Source organism: Gasterosteus aculeatus, chromosome 17 (genome assembly GCF_964276395.1).
Source record: "Gasterosteus aculeatus chromosome 17, fGasAcu3.hap1.1, whole genome shotgun sequence".
Taxonomy (NCBI): Eukaryota; Metazoa; Chordata; class Actinopteri; order Perciformes; family Gasterosteidae; genus Gasterosteus; species Gasterosteus aculeatus.
Window position 1 is genome coordinate 10,901,929 of NC_135705.1, and position 16,793 is coordinate 10,918,721.

The window sequence follows — 16,793 nt, forward strand, 5'->3', positions numbered from 1 at the left end:
TCAGGGTCTCACCATGGTATATTTAAGACAATTCTAACAACACTAAAACCTCAAAACATTCACAGAAATAAGACAAAAAGTTTTTGTTGTTGTTGTGATATCTTCATTTAAATGACACAATCGTCTTTAGTGAGGTAGACTATAACAGGTCAAGAATTATAAACATTGCTCCTTAAACTGGCATGTGAAATGTCATGAAATAAATATTTCCATGTACAATGTATTCAAAATGAGGTAGAAATGGTTACAGAGAATGTACAAGATACAACAAAAGTACAAGTGAATTACAAAGTTACTACTGAAATGCCATTTTCCATCAGTTGGTTAAACTCCACTTACTTCAATGAATCAGAGTTACACCAAGAAACAGTGAATACTGTTGTTGCAGTTAATGTGGATCACATTCTTTGTTTGACATTGAAGAGCTAATCTAATTGTTGTAGCTAAGCGCTTAAATGCTTTTAACATCTGGGGGTAAGGAAACATTCTTATTTGTGTAAAACCTTTTTCATTTTTTTATCTCCAGCATATTTTGAAGCTACAATTTTTTTCTTCAGCAAATTCCATTTTACAAATGTGATTATTTCAAATCAAAATACTTTCCCAGACTAAGTCTGAAGCCGCATTACACCCTAAATCTATTTATTTTAGGGGATCCACTTTCTGGGGATGCTTTTTGTTTGGTTTTGTCTAATTTTGCAAATGAGATATTTGTACAGCAAAGTTTATGTAGCGAGGGAAGAGTTGCGTAACAAAGCTACAACTTTACAGTTCTCTACATATCTTCTGACAGTGCACATATTTCTTTAAACTCTCCCTTCATGTTGTCAATTGATATTTCATATTTGAGCTCAAATCAAGCTGATTAACTGGGCACACTGTTTCAAATGGTTTTATACAACTGATATTAAAAAATGAAGATGAATTATTAAGACATTTAATAAACAAACCTACTAAGGAGCATATACTGTAATATGTGTATGTCTCAACAGTTGTTAATCAGGAGTGCTTTATTTTGACATTTTGACAGTTTGTCCTCTAACACTGTTTCCCCACTGCTAACTATCCTAACACTTAACATGTCTTTCATTTCCACCAAAACCTATAAGAGAATTACATCTATACATGAAGAAAATATGTTTCATATATCTAAAAACATTATTGATGTACATTACGGCAGGTATTGTCCTTATTAAAAAAAATATCTGAATTACATTCAAAAGGCCTTTGTACAAAAACCTCAAGTTTTATTTTCCCAGAGCTAAGAAGCAGTGTGTGTGCGTTTGTTGTGTGCGTGTGTGTCATGTGTGTGTGTGTGTTTGTTTGTGTGTGTGTGCGTGTGTTTTCAACTGTTAGTATCAAGGCCTTGTAAGTTCTTTGTTTCCCTGAAGATTTCAGAGTATGTTTGCTCTTAATAAAAGCCATGGCTCCATTTTCATCTTTCTCCATAAAGCTCCCTACAAACACCAAAGGTAATAACATACATTCTTATTTCATCATTCTGAGGTAACAATATTCTTCCTGAGTATTCAATAACACGACTATAAATCATCCTTTTCAGAGGCAAAAGTAAAGAGAAAAAGAAAGAATGTAATTTTAGAATCGCGATCTTCTTAGTTTGGTCTGTGCACCCAAACAAAAGTAACAAAAAGGCTTTCGAACCTTTAAACAATTCACTGAATTTTAGCTGAATTCACACTGCTGAAGTTTTTTTTTTTTTTTTTTGTTCTGTTGATTTGTGTTGTCATTATTTATTGTAATAGTTGCAATTTAAATGTGTGAGCTGCAACCTTATTTGCAGATGTCGTTTTAGGATCAACAAACATCTACAAGTAAACAACATTCTTTGAAGATGATGTGAATATACTCTTATGCCATCCTGGTATGAATGCTAAATACAATCAAAACTATTTTAAGGGGCGGCTTCATGTATTGTAGGTAATCATTTGATAAGCAGCTTCTTAAGTATGAACTGGAAAACAAAAGTTGTTCAGCAATGTAAAGGGTTTAGAACAGGAAGCAGGACAACAAATAGAATAAGATAAAGAACATGAAAAAAGGGCCTTATGGAAACTGAAACATGTCAACAATGAGTGAAGGTGAGGGCAAACCGAGGCACGAGCAGGGAAACATTCATTTCTCGACGCCTTGGAGTCAGCTGTGTAAAGTAGCAGTGATTGTGCTGAAGGATTATGGTGATTTCTGATTTCACCATTTCAGTTATTGCGTTCCTTACTTTTTGGTCGGTAATGATTTTCATGGTGTGGTAGAACGTGCACTGCAGTCAAAAGCCTTTTTCATACATAACGTCCACAAATAATTACACCTAACTTTCACAACAGCAACATCGCGGATGCAGTGCTGCCGCCGCAGTAGCCGGAGCAAATAAATAGGATCCTGAGAGAAACAGACACTCACACGTTTAGACTGTCTTGGCTCTATTTATGTAGTGAGTGTCTTAACCTCACCCTTAAGTCTTACCCTAACCTCAGCAGGCAAAATGCCCCTGTGAATCTTTGGAAAAACATGAATAATGAAAATGTTAAAGATACACAAGAAATACTAGTCCTGGACCCTCTTGTTCAAAAGTGAAATTAAATCATCGGCGATCCAATTTCGACCAAAGTCCGTCTAGATCAAGAACTGGTTGGATTTCAAAGTGTGAGTGAATCCTCTCAAATGCCGACCAGTGCTTTCAGCGCCCCGCGGCGGGGTCTTCGGATCGTATGTGCGATGCAGGTATCTTCACGGACATTCTCTGTTGCTGGGGGAAGGAGTGCTCCCCTGACACACTCTCCCCTGCTAGGCCTGATGGTGGGCTGTAGTCTCCTGCCCCGCCATAAGGGGGTGACATCATGGGCTTCCCAGATTTGTAGGCCTGTGGGTCTGGGGCCGTCACGCTCATATCGTAACCATTGCCGTGCCCGTTGCCGTGACCTTTGCTATGGCTGTTTCCATACTTTCTGTAGCGCGATCCCTCCACCTCCGACCCCTCCTGTCCGTCCTCTGCCATCTCAAAGGCCTTGCGTTTCAGTGGCACACCTCCCTCAGAGCTCCCTCCGAGGCCGTGAGACGGGTAGCTGTAACTGCCCCCCACCATGGTGGGCCGTGGGGCCAGAGGAGTGGGGGCACTAATCCCAGGGGGCAGGTAGGAGGCACTGTGGTGGCTGTATCCGGAGGACAGGCTGGTTTGGGGGTAGCACCCTGCAGGGTAGTTGTAAATAGGAGTACTGGCACTGTAGTTGGGCACTAGAGTGGATGTGGCCTGCAATGAGTGCAGAGGGGCAGGGGGAAGTGCTGGGCTGGGCTGAGGGCAGTACCCTGAAGACAGGTAGGTGCTGTTGTATGCGGGAGGGTATTCCTGAGATGACGGGGCATTGCAGGAGCCAGCACCACTGTAGCCCGGCTCAGACGGCAAGTTGCTGCTCACCACCGTCACACTTCCTGTGGCTGGGATGCCCACAGATGCAGAGCCTACCTTGGTGCCGGTTAATGCCTCTAGTCCAGGGTAACAGTCCATGCCCTGAACCAGAGCCCATGGCTCAGATTCAGTTTTCATGAAAGTTCCAGGCTCCGAGTAGGCCCCTGTGGGAGGGCGTTCATAGGACAGCTCCAGCCCTGAATACTTCTCAGCATAGCGTTTGAGCAGAGAAGAAGCAGTTAAGGCTGATATGTCATCACTGGCCCACGGGTAACCTGCAGGGGCATAGCTCCGGCGACCAGCTGCAGAGTAGGGGTCGTGTTTGTGGGCAGACGGCGGTGAAGTGGTAGAGGTGACATCCAGGTGCTGCTCAGGCCACTGAGATAAGGGGGCGGCGTGCTCCGGGGACCAGTGCATCTTCAACAGACCTGTCAGAAATAAGGCCACAGCTGAATTAGTCCACACAAACGTGAAATTAAGTTTCAAGTGTTTTAATTTACAAAAACATACAGTATAGTATATAGAGTAAGGTTTTTTTTCTGGACCTGATATTTGAGGTACTTCTCCTGTTCTGTCATCCAAAACTCAAAAGGCACATTATGAATCAGGGGGATGAATATCATCTCTCGTAATCATAAAGGCTAGCTGACCCTTTCACCAAAATCATGTCAATGGTTAGCCTGTGCTCTTCTACACGGTCTCATCCAAGCAGGGGACAACTGCTCTAATCTCTAAATGAAGCCGGCAACATAGCCTCCAGCCTGGTCTCCACAACGATAAGCCTCCATCAGCCTGCGAGCTGCCCTCTACATTTTCCTCACGCACATTAGGGCCATTGTTGTGTCTCTGTGACTCTCTTAGTCCACAAAGCCACCCCCACTGAGCGTGTGATCTAATTCAGCCCAAACCTCAGGGGTTTGCTGGACAGGGGGAATAGGAGGTGCGTGTGCGTGGGTGGAGCCGGGGGGGGGGGGGGGGGGGCGAGGGGAAACATTTTACTCTACAGGGAGAATGGACCACTACATCTATGAACACATAGAAAAGTGTCTAATTGAGCAGTAGAAGAAGTCAGATGTCACATGTGCCTTGTGTGATTATATGAACGTTTACACAGACAAGTTATCCACCGGTTCAGTGGTTGTGGGCTTTGATTGGCTTTTGCAGGCTTTTTCTTTTTGAACTGGCATTAGGGTGACATTCCATGCATTGCAGAGTATTATTAAACTGTCCCAATCCCAGGCTTGAGCCTGAGGGGTTTCCCTCTTACAGCACAGAGGAAAAAGTGTCTGCTTTGGTTTCAGTTTGACCAACAGGAAAGGACAAATAGGGCCTCTGTTGGTATGCTTGTTTGAAATATCTCAAAAATCTTGATACATTCTATTTCTGTCTTTTTGCTTTCGATTGATTTAACAGTTTTTTATACATCTCATTTAAGTTTTAAATATTCAAAATTATATTGTGACTTTTGATTAAAGTACATAATAATTGTTATTATCTGTCCCTTTCAAGGAATCATCTCCTCAGTCTGACATGATATTATCACATATACCATGGATGATTGTCTTGCCGTCATAGGAAATGTGTTGTGGTTGTCTGCTGTGTTGCTGCTTTGATTTGAGACTAAGGTTGCAAATAACAATTATTCTAATTGTTGATAATCAGACAGGAATTCTTCAGTAATCTACAGATCATGGTAGAATTAGTAAGTGGGTCTAAGCCCGCTAAACCCCAACCCAATGCCTTCTATGAAGCAACTGTTGCAAAGATTTCCCTTCAGTCAAAGGGCTCAGTCGTCAATATCCAAGCCCCAAAAGGTTCTTCTGAAGAAAGAATAAACGAGAGTCCTTCACAACATCTTCTGAAGAGGGAGTGTTTATCCGCTCCCGCAACCGTAATTATTGCATTTTTCCCTACGTGAGGATACCAATATCCCTTCCTGATCGTGGTTAAATGAGGTATCAAGTTAATACTGATGCCTCTGTATAAATTACACAAATGAATGAGAGACCATTAGAGAGATAAATATAGCTGGAATACTCATCAAAATGCAGCGAGATAATGTGAAAACTGAGGATCTTTCTGAGATCATATGATGGAACAGTGAACTGGAGACGGTCTTGACGGGTTAAGAACCAATTAAATGAGACTAATGAAGGATTAGAGCACACAAGGCTTGTGGGAGTTCATGCGACAATTGTGGACAAGAATTGTGGACAAGAATTAAAGGTGTGATGCTTTTAAATCTGGGTTGTCACCACTTATGTTGGCTGTAAGCTTGTTACTTTGATAAAAGCTTTACCCCAAGGTCGTACAACAAAACTATAGTTTTCCTCGATTCTTCAATGGATTTTTAAATATTTATATACATTATCTAGTAGTTACAAATCAGTATGGCTACAAAAATGACTGTTTGAAACAGGACCTACTGCTTTTGTATATTTCAAACATATGGGCAGCTACAGATAAAACTACATACAGTAACTTTATTTAAAATGTATTTATATGTATTGTACCGTAACTGCTTTCTTTATCTTGTGATCCATATATGCATGTGTGCATCTAGCTAGTTATGTTCACATAAAATCCCCATTCCAGATGCTTTATTATTATAGACAAAATTGGTTCTAAGACCTAGATTGCTTCTTGAAAGTGACACTTACATTTACAGGGAAATAGGATTTTACTGTTAACGCGTGATGTGGCATTAGACATCCGTGTGTCTATACAGATATTGGGGAGCGGGTTTTGGCATTGGGAGGGATGAGTGAAGGAGCCCCAACTCTGCTCTAGCACCGCATGTTGGCTTCTATTCTTGGCCATGCTTGGCCTACCAAGAGACAAAGATGATTTCTAAGCCCACTTTGTGCTCTGACAGCTTTCCTTAATTATTGTGATTATCATACTGGTGATCAACATCATTCCTGCAGCAGTTTGGTTGCTGGATAAGATGAATTGAGAAGGATTTAACTGATCACTGCTGTACAGTTTACAATCAGTTAAATGGGGCAACATCTAATGTTAAGTGATCTTGTGACATGAAGTTGAGAACATCGCAGTCAAATGCCACTGTAATAAAGATAAACATACAATGTACGGTTAAATTATTAGCACGGGGGGCAGTTACAAACCTCACTCCTGCAACAACCTATTGAAACATATTGTGATAAAGTTACACTGCATGAGTAATACCATGTGGTGGGATCATTCTCTCATTTAAATGAATGGGAATGCCTAATCCTTTGTACCTCGGCAAAAAAAGGGTACACACCATACGTATTGCCCCCGGTGGGTTGATACTTTGAATTGATGAATAATTCGGTCGGAAGCCGTTCAAAAAGAGGGGATCTGGAACAACAAGGCTAGAAGGAAACACTAAGATCCCAAGCACCAATGCTGCAGACATTTCATGTAGTTTCGTATAGATGTTGTTAGAGGAGGTAAGTTCACATTTCTCCGAAACACCACAGTAAGTGATAGCTGCTATGAATATAACACTTAAAAGTGCTTGTCTGTGTGTGTGTAACTAATTGACACAAGCAAGTAAGTCGAATTTGAGCTACATACGGAAGGAAGTGATGTAAAATCACAGCATTAAGCTCCTCAATCCTAATCAAGACCTATACATCATTGCTACATGGCTTCATGTTTCACCACAAAGCAAAATGTGTACAAGGGGGCAATAGCGTGTAAAAAGAAGCCCGATCCACGCAATAAAGAGATGGACTGTTACTCTCTGATGAGCTGTCAACAGCCTCCAGCAACACATTTATAGGATTTTTATAGCATGATTAACACGTGCATCAAATTGTTTTGTCCTTCAAGGAAACACAATAATGCAAGTCATGGCTGTTTTCTGTGTGTCAGGGGAGGCTAGCTTGACTCGTGGTCCACTGCATGGTCAGTATGAGTAATTAGGGGTTAATTAGATGAAAGTACGTGTGGGGGAAGGGGCTAACAGGAATGGGGATTTGGGGGTTGTGAGGCATCAGAGGAGGCTTGCCGGGGAGTGAAAACTCAAAAACACGCTTCTCAAGCGGAATCCTTCCCAGTCAGAGCTTTTTACCCCCCTCACGGTAAACAAACACTAACATTCCCTCAGATATACGCACACCTAGAGGCACACACAGACTCAAGCGAACTCCTATGTTGTGCTTTTTGTGCAATGTGTGGCTCCAGCTGGCCAACAGGCAGAGGAGCTGCTGGTTATCTATCGGTTGAGTCAGGCAGCTGGAATGCCAGGAATCTAACCTGAGATCTACGTACAGAGCACATATCCTCTCCATACGCTCAACATGCACTGGCCACTCTGCAGCTAAAGGTGGGGAGGGAGAGAACAGGCATACTCACAGCGCTGATAAATGACCCTATCAGCTGTTTGCACATTATTGGGCAATTTGGTTTAGTTAGAGCTTATTCACACCACTGCTTCTAAGATCAATGCCGAACACATCAGAAGAGAAATGGGATGAAGATTGAAGATGAAGATTATTGTGGAAATGGACAAAGGACTTCACACACTCTTCCCTGCTTACAGAGTAAATGTGGGTTGTTATGTAAGAAGTGGCCATAGTGTAAGTGCTATAGCCAGTGGGAAATTGGTTTTACTGAGGATACCCTCTGTCCTCTTTCCCCTTCCCCCTTTTCCCCAGGCCTGCACAGTCCACCAGGCCGTCAGCCAATCAACTTCTGTTCCATATCTGATTCAGATTTTGCACATCTTTCACCTAAAATAAACTACAAATCACACCACCATTTAAGTCAGAATGCAGCTTTTGTCCTTCAGACACATGACACATATTTACCTCGCACCGAGAAACTATTCTACGTTTTTATGCAATTTGATGCTCCTTTTCCTCTCACTAAATCATTTTACTTTTCCTTTTACTCTGATTAAAAGTAAAATAGCCTTTCCTTCTTGAGCCTCACTCTTTCTCTGCTTGGCTGTAGAGAGAAAGGGGACCATGTGTCCGAGCCTGTGTGGTCAGTTTTACCCTCCCCCGCTCCTTTAGCTCACACACATGTGGCAGAGGGTGGCCTGGCCCCTCTTTGCTTATTGTGTCCACTCATATATCAGGCCGCAGCTGACCAGTCCCTCGTCACGTCCCCTCCATCTGCCCTTCACTTTGCTCTTTCTCTGTCATTTTACAACCAGCAGCAGGGCAAGTCTTTACTATAACACCTAATGAGGATCTAAGGTGTGCTACAATTTGCTTAACAAGCTGTCATGATTACTATGAAGGACTAATGTGTGTGCGTGTGTGTGTGTGTGTGTGTGTGTGTGTGTGTGTGTGTGTGTGTGTGTGTGAATGGAGGGTGATGTTTATTTGTCCCTCTATACAGGACTAATGAGTAGCTGCTGACACCAAGTTACTAACGATTTGTCTTTCATTCACTGGGTCGTTTCATCCGGGTAACTGAAAGCTAAAAAGGGCTAAAACTGCTCATCATCATTACGGACAAAGACTGTAATGAGATGTAGCTGACTGGGATGTTTACCAGTTTGAGAGTGTGTGTGTGTGTGTGTGTGTGTGTGTGCATGTGTGTATGTGTGCGTGCTCTTCATTCATTCAAGCCGTTGTGGTTGTAAAAAATATACGCTTCATAGGGTTGTGTCTATTTAAATCTTTGCTGGAAAATTTAACGAGAAGCTGTGAGTCTTTTTGAGAGAGGAATTTGACGGATGTACGTTACTAAAACCTCCGTCCGCTCAGAAAACTCTTTCCTTCTTTTCTGTTTTCCAGTGTCTCTGTATATGTGTTGGTAGCTCTTTGGAATAGTCAATTCCTGTTGCATTATTCCAATCAGGTTAGCGTTGTAATCCTGTTAAAGCTTGGCCTAATCAATACCCTGGTCAATCAATATAAGGATATAAATCAGCCCGGATAGCAACCTCCTATGATAAGCACATATACAAGTGAGGCCTCTCCTGCAATGTGTCACATTTAATCTGTTTTTACACACTAATGTTGCACACATTTTTCAATTTAGATAAAGACACAGTTAGGTTGTCCCCCCGAACATCAAGGGCTATTATTGAAAATAATAATAAAATATGTTATGTTGTTCATGTTGCTCTTTGACAGACAGTGGTGCTTTGGCAAATTGTTACTCCAGTATATTTACATGCAGGGTTCTGAAAAAACATTGACTGAACTGTTTTCTGTGAAATTCCTCAATGCAAAGCCTCCAGACTCAGCTGTTAAAGTCATTGGCATATTGGCCTTCTCAAAATGACTTCTCAGAGACCCCAAAACCCCTCACCTCCCTCTGCTGAGACACAGGAGATCAGTCCTGAACAAAAGAGGAGCCAGAAGGAGAAGAAGCTGTTCGGGAAAAACAGACTCAAACCCATCGTGCTGGAACTGTTCAACAACACGCCAAATAAATCCACCCGTGGACACGGCTCTACAACAAAGTTCCAACATTAAAGATAACAAGGAAAAAGAAGTGCAGACTCACTGTATGGGGTGACAGGACTGAGCATTCTGCAGCCCCGGCCCCAGGTGAGAGGAGAGGTCCACTTGGTGCTAGTGAGGGCCAAGCTGCATGCTGTGGGTCCTCCTCGGACTTCCCCTGCTGCTAGTGGTTGTGCGGCTGTTGGATCGGCTAGTGACTGGCCGCTTGGACCCCTCCATGGTTCATTTCACAGTTTTACACCGCTCCGAGACGCTGCCAACGGAAGAACACACACATGCAAGTGTCAGAGCCACAAGGCACGGTGACTGAGAACTGATGTTTGTTTTAGTAGCAGCCACTAAAAGCTTAAACGTGGGAACATTTTGAGAGAATTATACATTTTTGAAGTTCAGATAATCCAAAAAGTGTGTTACATATTGACTTCCCTATTAAAAAGACTATATTATAAAAATAACATTTTTGGAAATACTTAAGTAGATAAATAAATATAGAGCTTTTCATGTGCTCACGTATGCTTTCCTCAGTATTTCTGTCTGTTTATGTTTACACACGTGCAGAGCTACTGATCAACACAGAGTTTGAAGCTAAATGCCCTGACAGAGAAAGGGGGCTTTTACTCACTGACCACAAAACCACACGGCAAGCGGAGACAAGTTCCTACTTCTTTGAAGCTTTACATGTTTCAACACAAACAATACAAACCACAACAGGAAGAGGGATCTTGTAGTCTCATCATGTCTAACATAGAATACATTTACACAAAATGAATAATGACTGTGCATAGACATGCAACCTGGTTCTACATATATCACACACGACTGCAAGTACAGATGAGGAAACAGCTCCAAAAAGAGGGCATTTCACACATAAATAGAGAATATAGAATATTTCAGATGACAGGAATGTCCAAGAAGCTGGAGAGAAAATGTCATTACTGCTCAAAGGAGATACATGCAAAATCTTTTTCAGCAAGTGAGCAAATTTGTACAGACCTGATCATGCCCTGATCTGCTTGTTGAGTGGTTCAATTTGGAAAGTAATCCATGTACATCAGGGGAGCTGACATAAATGTGTGCGTGAGTCTTGTTTGTGTTTGTGTGTGTGTGTGTGTGTGCATGTGAGCGGCTTGTACTCTCTTCTGGGACTCTATCCTTCTCTCCTGCACTCCCTCGCTCGCCCTCCAGCTCCCTTTTCCCTCCCCCCTCTCGCCCAGTGACAACAGAGCAGCACATACATCCCCTCCCCCAAGCTCGCCACCCTTCCCCCTCCTCCTTCTCCTTGTCTTTTGTTAAAACTATTTCAGCAGGAAGGGAGAAAGAGGGAAAAAGTGACCAATCATGCAGTGTCACAGCACCGCCTGTTTTCCCCTGCTGTGTGTGCGTGCGTTTGTGCATGGAAGAATTTCTGCATGTATGCATTTTTCGTATGATCTTGTGAAAAGTGCAGATGCTTATTGTGGCCCTTTAGTGCGATGAATGAGCATATGTGCCACAAGCTACTGAAAAATAGTGAATTTTCCCCTTCAGTGAACACATGAGAAGTTCAGTTATTTTCAATGACTTCTATTGATCTGATAGATTGATCTTAGTGGTGCTGGGAGGGTGGAGTTGAAACAACCATGTCAATATTACCTAATTCTTGTGGTACCCATCCCCCTTTATACACACACACTCACACTATGCATGGGCAGCAGTAAATGACCTCCACATTGACCTCAACCCTTTCACTAAGAAGGGTAAATTACTTTACCGTCTTCTTCATTTATGACTATCTGATATTGATATAAATGATAATGCTGTTTTGATATCGTTTTCTTTCCAGGGGCTCATTTAAATCTTTCACTTCAGCCGTTATTTTGCTGCTTAGTCCCTCATACATATAGAAACACAGCTGTGGTTCTGCATTTAGAGTTCTGGAGTAAGCAGTAGGCAGGACGAGCTGGGCCACTCCTCATGTTACTATGCTGTAAACAGCCACGGCCCCGTAGGACACACTGCCTCTGCTGTTGGCCCTAAACATACACATACACACACTCACACACGTACGCACTCATGCACAGACACACGTGCACACACACACGCACACACCCACCGGCACATGTCTGACATGTGTGAGCTGTGTTTTAGAAGGGGGTCTTTTGCAGCTCAAGCTGTAATTTTCCTTTTGTTTTATTGAAACATAATTGCATGACCATGGTTTCAATAATAGCTTTCATACAAAACATTTAAACCAAATTTTTTTTAACCAACCTAGTTGTTTTTGGGCTTTCTGATTACTGGAACTAGGGTCATCAAGTCATAAAGTCTAGTCGACTAACGTCTGAGAGTACCATGTATTTTTGGCCCATGAAGAAGTGGAGGGTTAAGATTTGTTACAGAACCTTTCATCAGGTGAGCAGTAATGAATAATGCAGTGCTCAGCTCTTTCTCCCTTACTTGCTCTGCTGACGAACACTGAAAAAATCCACGCTGTTTTTGTGTCGGCCAGGAAACAATACATCTAAACAATGCTAAATGTGCTGTGGGGGCTTTTCTTTTCATCATAGATAAAATAGGCTGTTTGATACAAACTCACTGCCGAGGTGAAGCCCCCAGATGTGGTCTCCCCTTCCTCCCCCCTTCTATCCGTGTGGCCCAAAGCGGGTCAGTGAGACTACCTCCACTAGTACCTTTATGTTTAAAATCTGTATTTTGCAACAAAAAAAGGATTCCCCCCCCCCCCCCCCACCAAGGTGTGACAGTATGATTCCCAATGAATATCATGTCTATTCACATACACCGTGTATGTGGGGCCGGTGAAAACAGAAGGTGTAAAAGGTTGTGATTGATACGTCACACCTCTAATACTGTATACTAAACACTCATATTTTGTGGACATATTTTTGGAGTTTTTTTAACTCATTTACAAGGCTGCAAGTCTAGCTCTATTTCTCTCATAGACATCAAATACTTTTGAATAAACTGGATATCAGGACACATCGTGACTGCTAAGACCTAATGACTTGGTAAACGCAGGTGTCTACTTTATCGTATATATTCGGTTACGTCTGTCCACACTAAGAGGTGACCCCGGAGTTTCCTTACTTGACTTTTAGTAACGCTTCTAAATCCCCTTGTTTTGTGGCCAAAAGATTGTACTTGTTTTATAATGGCAACGCAGCCGTGGGGATGAAGCCACACTGCCACAGAGTGCGTGCTGCCGATGAACAGAAGTGCACAGCTATCAGCAGGTTGGAGAGCACATGTACTGGCAGAGGCACAAGAGAGTCACTCCCCTTACATCTAAACTACCGGAACAGGTACAGCACAAAGGGAAACAGATTTTCACACAAACACACACACACGCACACACATGTCGGCCTGCTGGAAACAGGACATGGTAACTCTACACGTGGGTCCCTTTGGCCCCCGTAGGTGGGGTAGGTCACATGATAGCACCCCAGAGAAGCTCAGCTGTTTGGCACTCTAATTCAGTCTCAAGCAGCTGAGCACTGACCTACTGCTCCACTGAACTGTCCCAGTAATGATAATTATGTGAGTGTGTGTGTGTGTGTGTGTACTTGGGAAGAGGTTCGTCGGGAGGAAACAAAGACCCATAGCTTCTAAAACCAAACGATTCTGTAGCTTCAGATAACAATGTTCCTTCCTATATATTAAATCATGCTTATATGTACATCAAATAAGGGAGAGCAGCATAGAGAGAGTAGTGGTTAAGGAGGGAAAAACAGGAACAGGACATCTTTGGAAAAAGAACAGGAAATGGGTGTATTGTTTCCCACAGGCAATGACACAAGTGCTTTTTCACTTTATGAATGATTTTATGTTATTCCTCTCTGCTTTAGAGTTATATTGTTGCTCAAAAGCTATTAAAAACACACCAGTGAGTCAGACCGACATGGATACATGTCTATCTGCTACACATACTTGCTAGAGCACCACATTTGTATTAATCCAAGGTTGAAAATAGTCCCCAACAAATCTTCAATCTACTTCTGTTTAGTTACATTTGCTACAAAGTACAGTGCTCAGCATGTTTTACTACAAACTGTAGTATACGTATATGTATAGTATACATGTGTGAGCTGACTTTAAATATGTATGTCATCATGGTAGGAAGGTCAAAGTTGAGAGCAAGGATAATGAGATGTTATTTTTATTATTTTCATGGGTTTTGTTGGAAAAACAAATATATATACACAAGCACTTTTGATAGAAATGTAGAGGACGATGCAGGAATAAAGACATCCCAACATTATTCGCAATGTAGATGATTTTGTTGGGTTCTTGTCGAGGAAACATGATATTGACTTTAATTTGCATCCTTAAGAAAATCAATGAGGCCTTTAAATAGCACATTGATATGCACACACACACGCACGCACGCACGCGCGCGCACACACACACACACATACACCAGCAAACGTGTACACACATACTTATTCATTATGTGTTCTACATTTTCCTCATGTGCAGAAGATGAAATACTCAGCCTCATTTGGCAAATTGTAGATGATGTTAAATAACCGGTAACTATGCTAAAAGCTTTAACTGTTGTGTAATTTTTAAAAAACTGGCAATAAAACGTAATCGAATAATGCTATGCAAGAAAATAGTGACGGTTGTGTGTACGGTTTTATATTTAATTGACAAAACAGTTGAAACGCCTACTAAAGAAGCTTACTGCATGCGCCCACACACACACGCACACACATGTGCTTTCCCTCTTGCACACACACAGGATTGCACACCACACACAGATGCAGCACGGTGCTCCATGTTAGAGTGGCTTATTGTTCTCTGGTATAGAGAACACAATATCCAAGTCTAGTAATAGAGGTTAGATTAATTGCTGACAAATCTGTATTCAGCAGTTGCCTTTCTCTCCGCTTGACAGATTTATGACAGAGATTGATGGAGGGGAGGGACGAGCTGAGAGCCCCCCCTGTTCAGTGAGAAAAGAGGACAACAGCTCAGTCAAATAGAAGCGTAGGAAAGGAAAAGAAGACAAACTGGTTGTTTTGGTTGGAGCTTACACATGACCAACAATTTTGTATTTCAGTTTGTAGGAGGCCTACACTGTCATGTATATGTATGTACTATATATTTGATTGTTGTGACCTAATTATTGTTTATATTTGTATTCCTTTCATTTTAAATGTTGGAGATTAAAACACAAAACTTGATTTGATTCAAATGCCTCTTTAAGATGAATAGACCTTTTTACTATTCATAGAGAAATGACAGGTCTTAGTGATAATAGTTACAATGGCTCGGTCATATTCAAGTGTGCCAATTTTGCGCAGCCACCATTTTAAAAGAAATGTGTAATGTGAGGCATAGAAGTGTTTTTAAACATTGATACCTAACAACAAATTTAAAAATGAATTGCTTGCACATTTTTGGACAGAAATAACTTAACTTTAAAGATTTCTAAAATGTATTCCTTGACTAAATAGGTAATCCAATAATAGATACTCTAAATTATTTTAAACAGATTTAAAAACATGTTATTAAGTTATTTAGTCTACTCATTTCCCTACTCTCTATTAATATGTGATTTGAACTTCCGTTCCTCTATTTATATCCCAAGCAGGACTGACTCCATACATGGCCACTTCCTATTCGTTTTACAACCATTTGACATCCAAGTTATTTTTACTATTTTGGTCTGTCTGATCTCCTTAATGATGTATGTATACCTTCAGAAATGCAATGAACAATCATTTTCTTTTGTTTTTTCCCTGTCAAGAATATAAACGCTTCAGTATTTTCCATGCAGGAATACAAAAGATACAAAACAACAACAACGGATACAAAAGAAAATAAGAAATAAAGAAATAAAATAAGTAAATCAAATCTCAGGTATTATTGTGAATTTGAATTTTTGCTTTGGAATTTTGCTCTTTTAGGCCTTTTAGGATCAGGGGAACAAATAAACATTGTAGCCGACACAGATAAAAAAAGATTTCATTACAGTTGCCAAATAAGATGTAACTAACAATTTTTAACCTTTATTTTTTATTTTTAACAATAATATCCAAGTGCAAATGATGATCAACATGTCATTTATTCCACTCACAACAGTATTATTTTGGTTGCTTTCCAAACAGATCTACATGATACTTGGTAGGCTGAGTGTCACGTTATTCTGTTGTGTGTGACCTCTGAGATCAGCAACAGAGCATCTGATCTGTCAGCAGACTTGACCCAATGCATTATGGGATAATTATGGGATGCCCCCTGTAGGCTTCACCTAAGAGCAGCAACAACAGAGAATATCTTCATTGTTGAACTAATCATTTTTAAAAACCGTAACAACCCCCCCACAGTTGTCCAACGCTGTATTACAAAGCTGCAGAAAGAGCACCATGGAAGCGGGGGCCTCGTCTGCGAGCAGCCAGCTTCTCTGGCAGGTTTCTAGATGGCAGCGTTACAAATATATTGAAGTTATGTCTTATTCACTCACCAACCGTCTGTACTATAGAAATAAAATAGTAATGGAATGATCATGCTCATTAAAGCTCACAACAAAGAAGAAGCCATTTTTGTGTGTCCCGTTTGTGAGCGCTGTGGAAGGAAAACCTCTCTATAAACTATGACTTACAACGAGTTGCGGAGCCACTGAGGTAAAGTTTTGCACGACTACAAGCTCACAGGGACGATCCCATCCAAAGAGTACAAAAGATTATTGTGAGAGGGAACACAACATTAGGTGGTAGATTTTGTGTGTGCCACTGCCAAATCCTCCTAGTCCGTCTTTTGAAGGAAATTCAGCTTATTATAATTATGAATGAATTAACAAAATTAATATAAATTGGCAAGTGGCAATGGAGAGAAAGAAATATAGGAATATATAGTGATAGTAACATACTCATTTGTGCATGCGTGATATAGCATTCTCCTTTGATGTAATTAAAGCGTTAAAGTTTAGATTTATTCATGCTCACAAAATAGCA

General features: G+C 41.2%; 1 protein-coding gene across 1 annotated transcript; it reads right to left on the bottom strand.

The window, feature by feature from the left end:
• Positions 1–11,056, bottom strand: LOC120834679 (fidgetin-like protein 2). Its single transcript, XM_040202814.2, has 3 exons — positions 10,831–11,056; positions 9,881–10,090; positions 1–3,849 (listed from the first exon to the last, which is right to left on the bottom strand). The coding sequence occupies exons 2-3, from the start codon at positions 9,903–9,905 to the stop codon at positions 2,696–2,698; spliced, it is 1,179 nt and encodes a 392-aa protein (XP_040058748.1). The 5' UTR covers positions 9,906–10,090; positions 10,831–11,056; the 3' UTR covers positions 1–2,695.
• Between the last annotated feature and the right edge of the window lie 5,737 nt (positions 11,057–16,793).

What these genes read in the sequence shown, in the direction of transcription:
- LOC120834679 (XM_040202814.2), bottom strand. Translation starts at nt 9,905, where the DNA reads ATGCTCAGTCCTGTCACCCCATACA. An exon ending in CAGTCCTGTCACCCCATACA is followed by an intron (nt 3,850 to 9,880) that starts GTGAGTCTGCAC and finishes TATTTCTGACAG; the next exon opens with GTCTGTTGAAGATGCACTGG.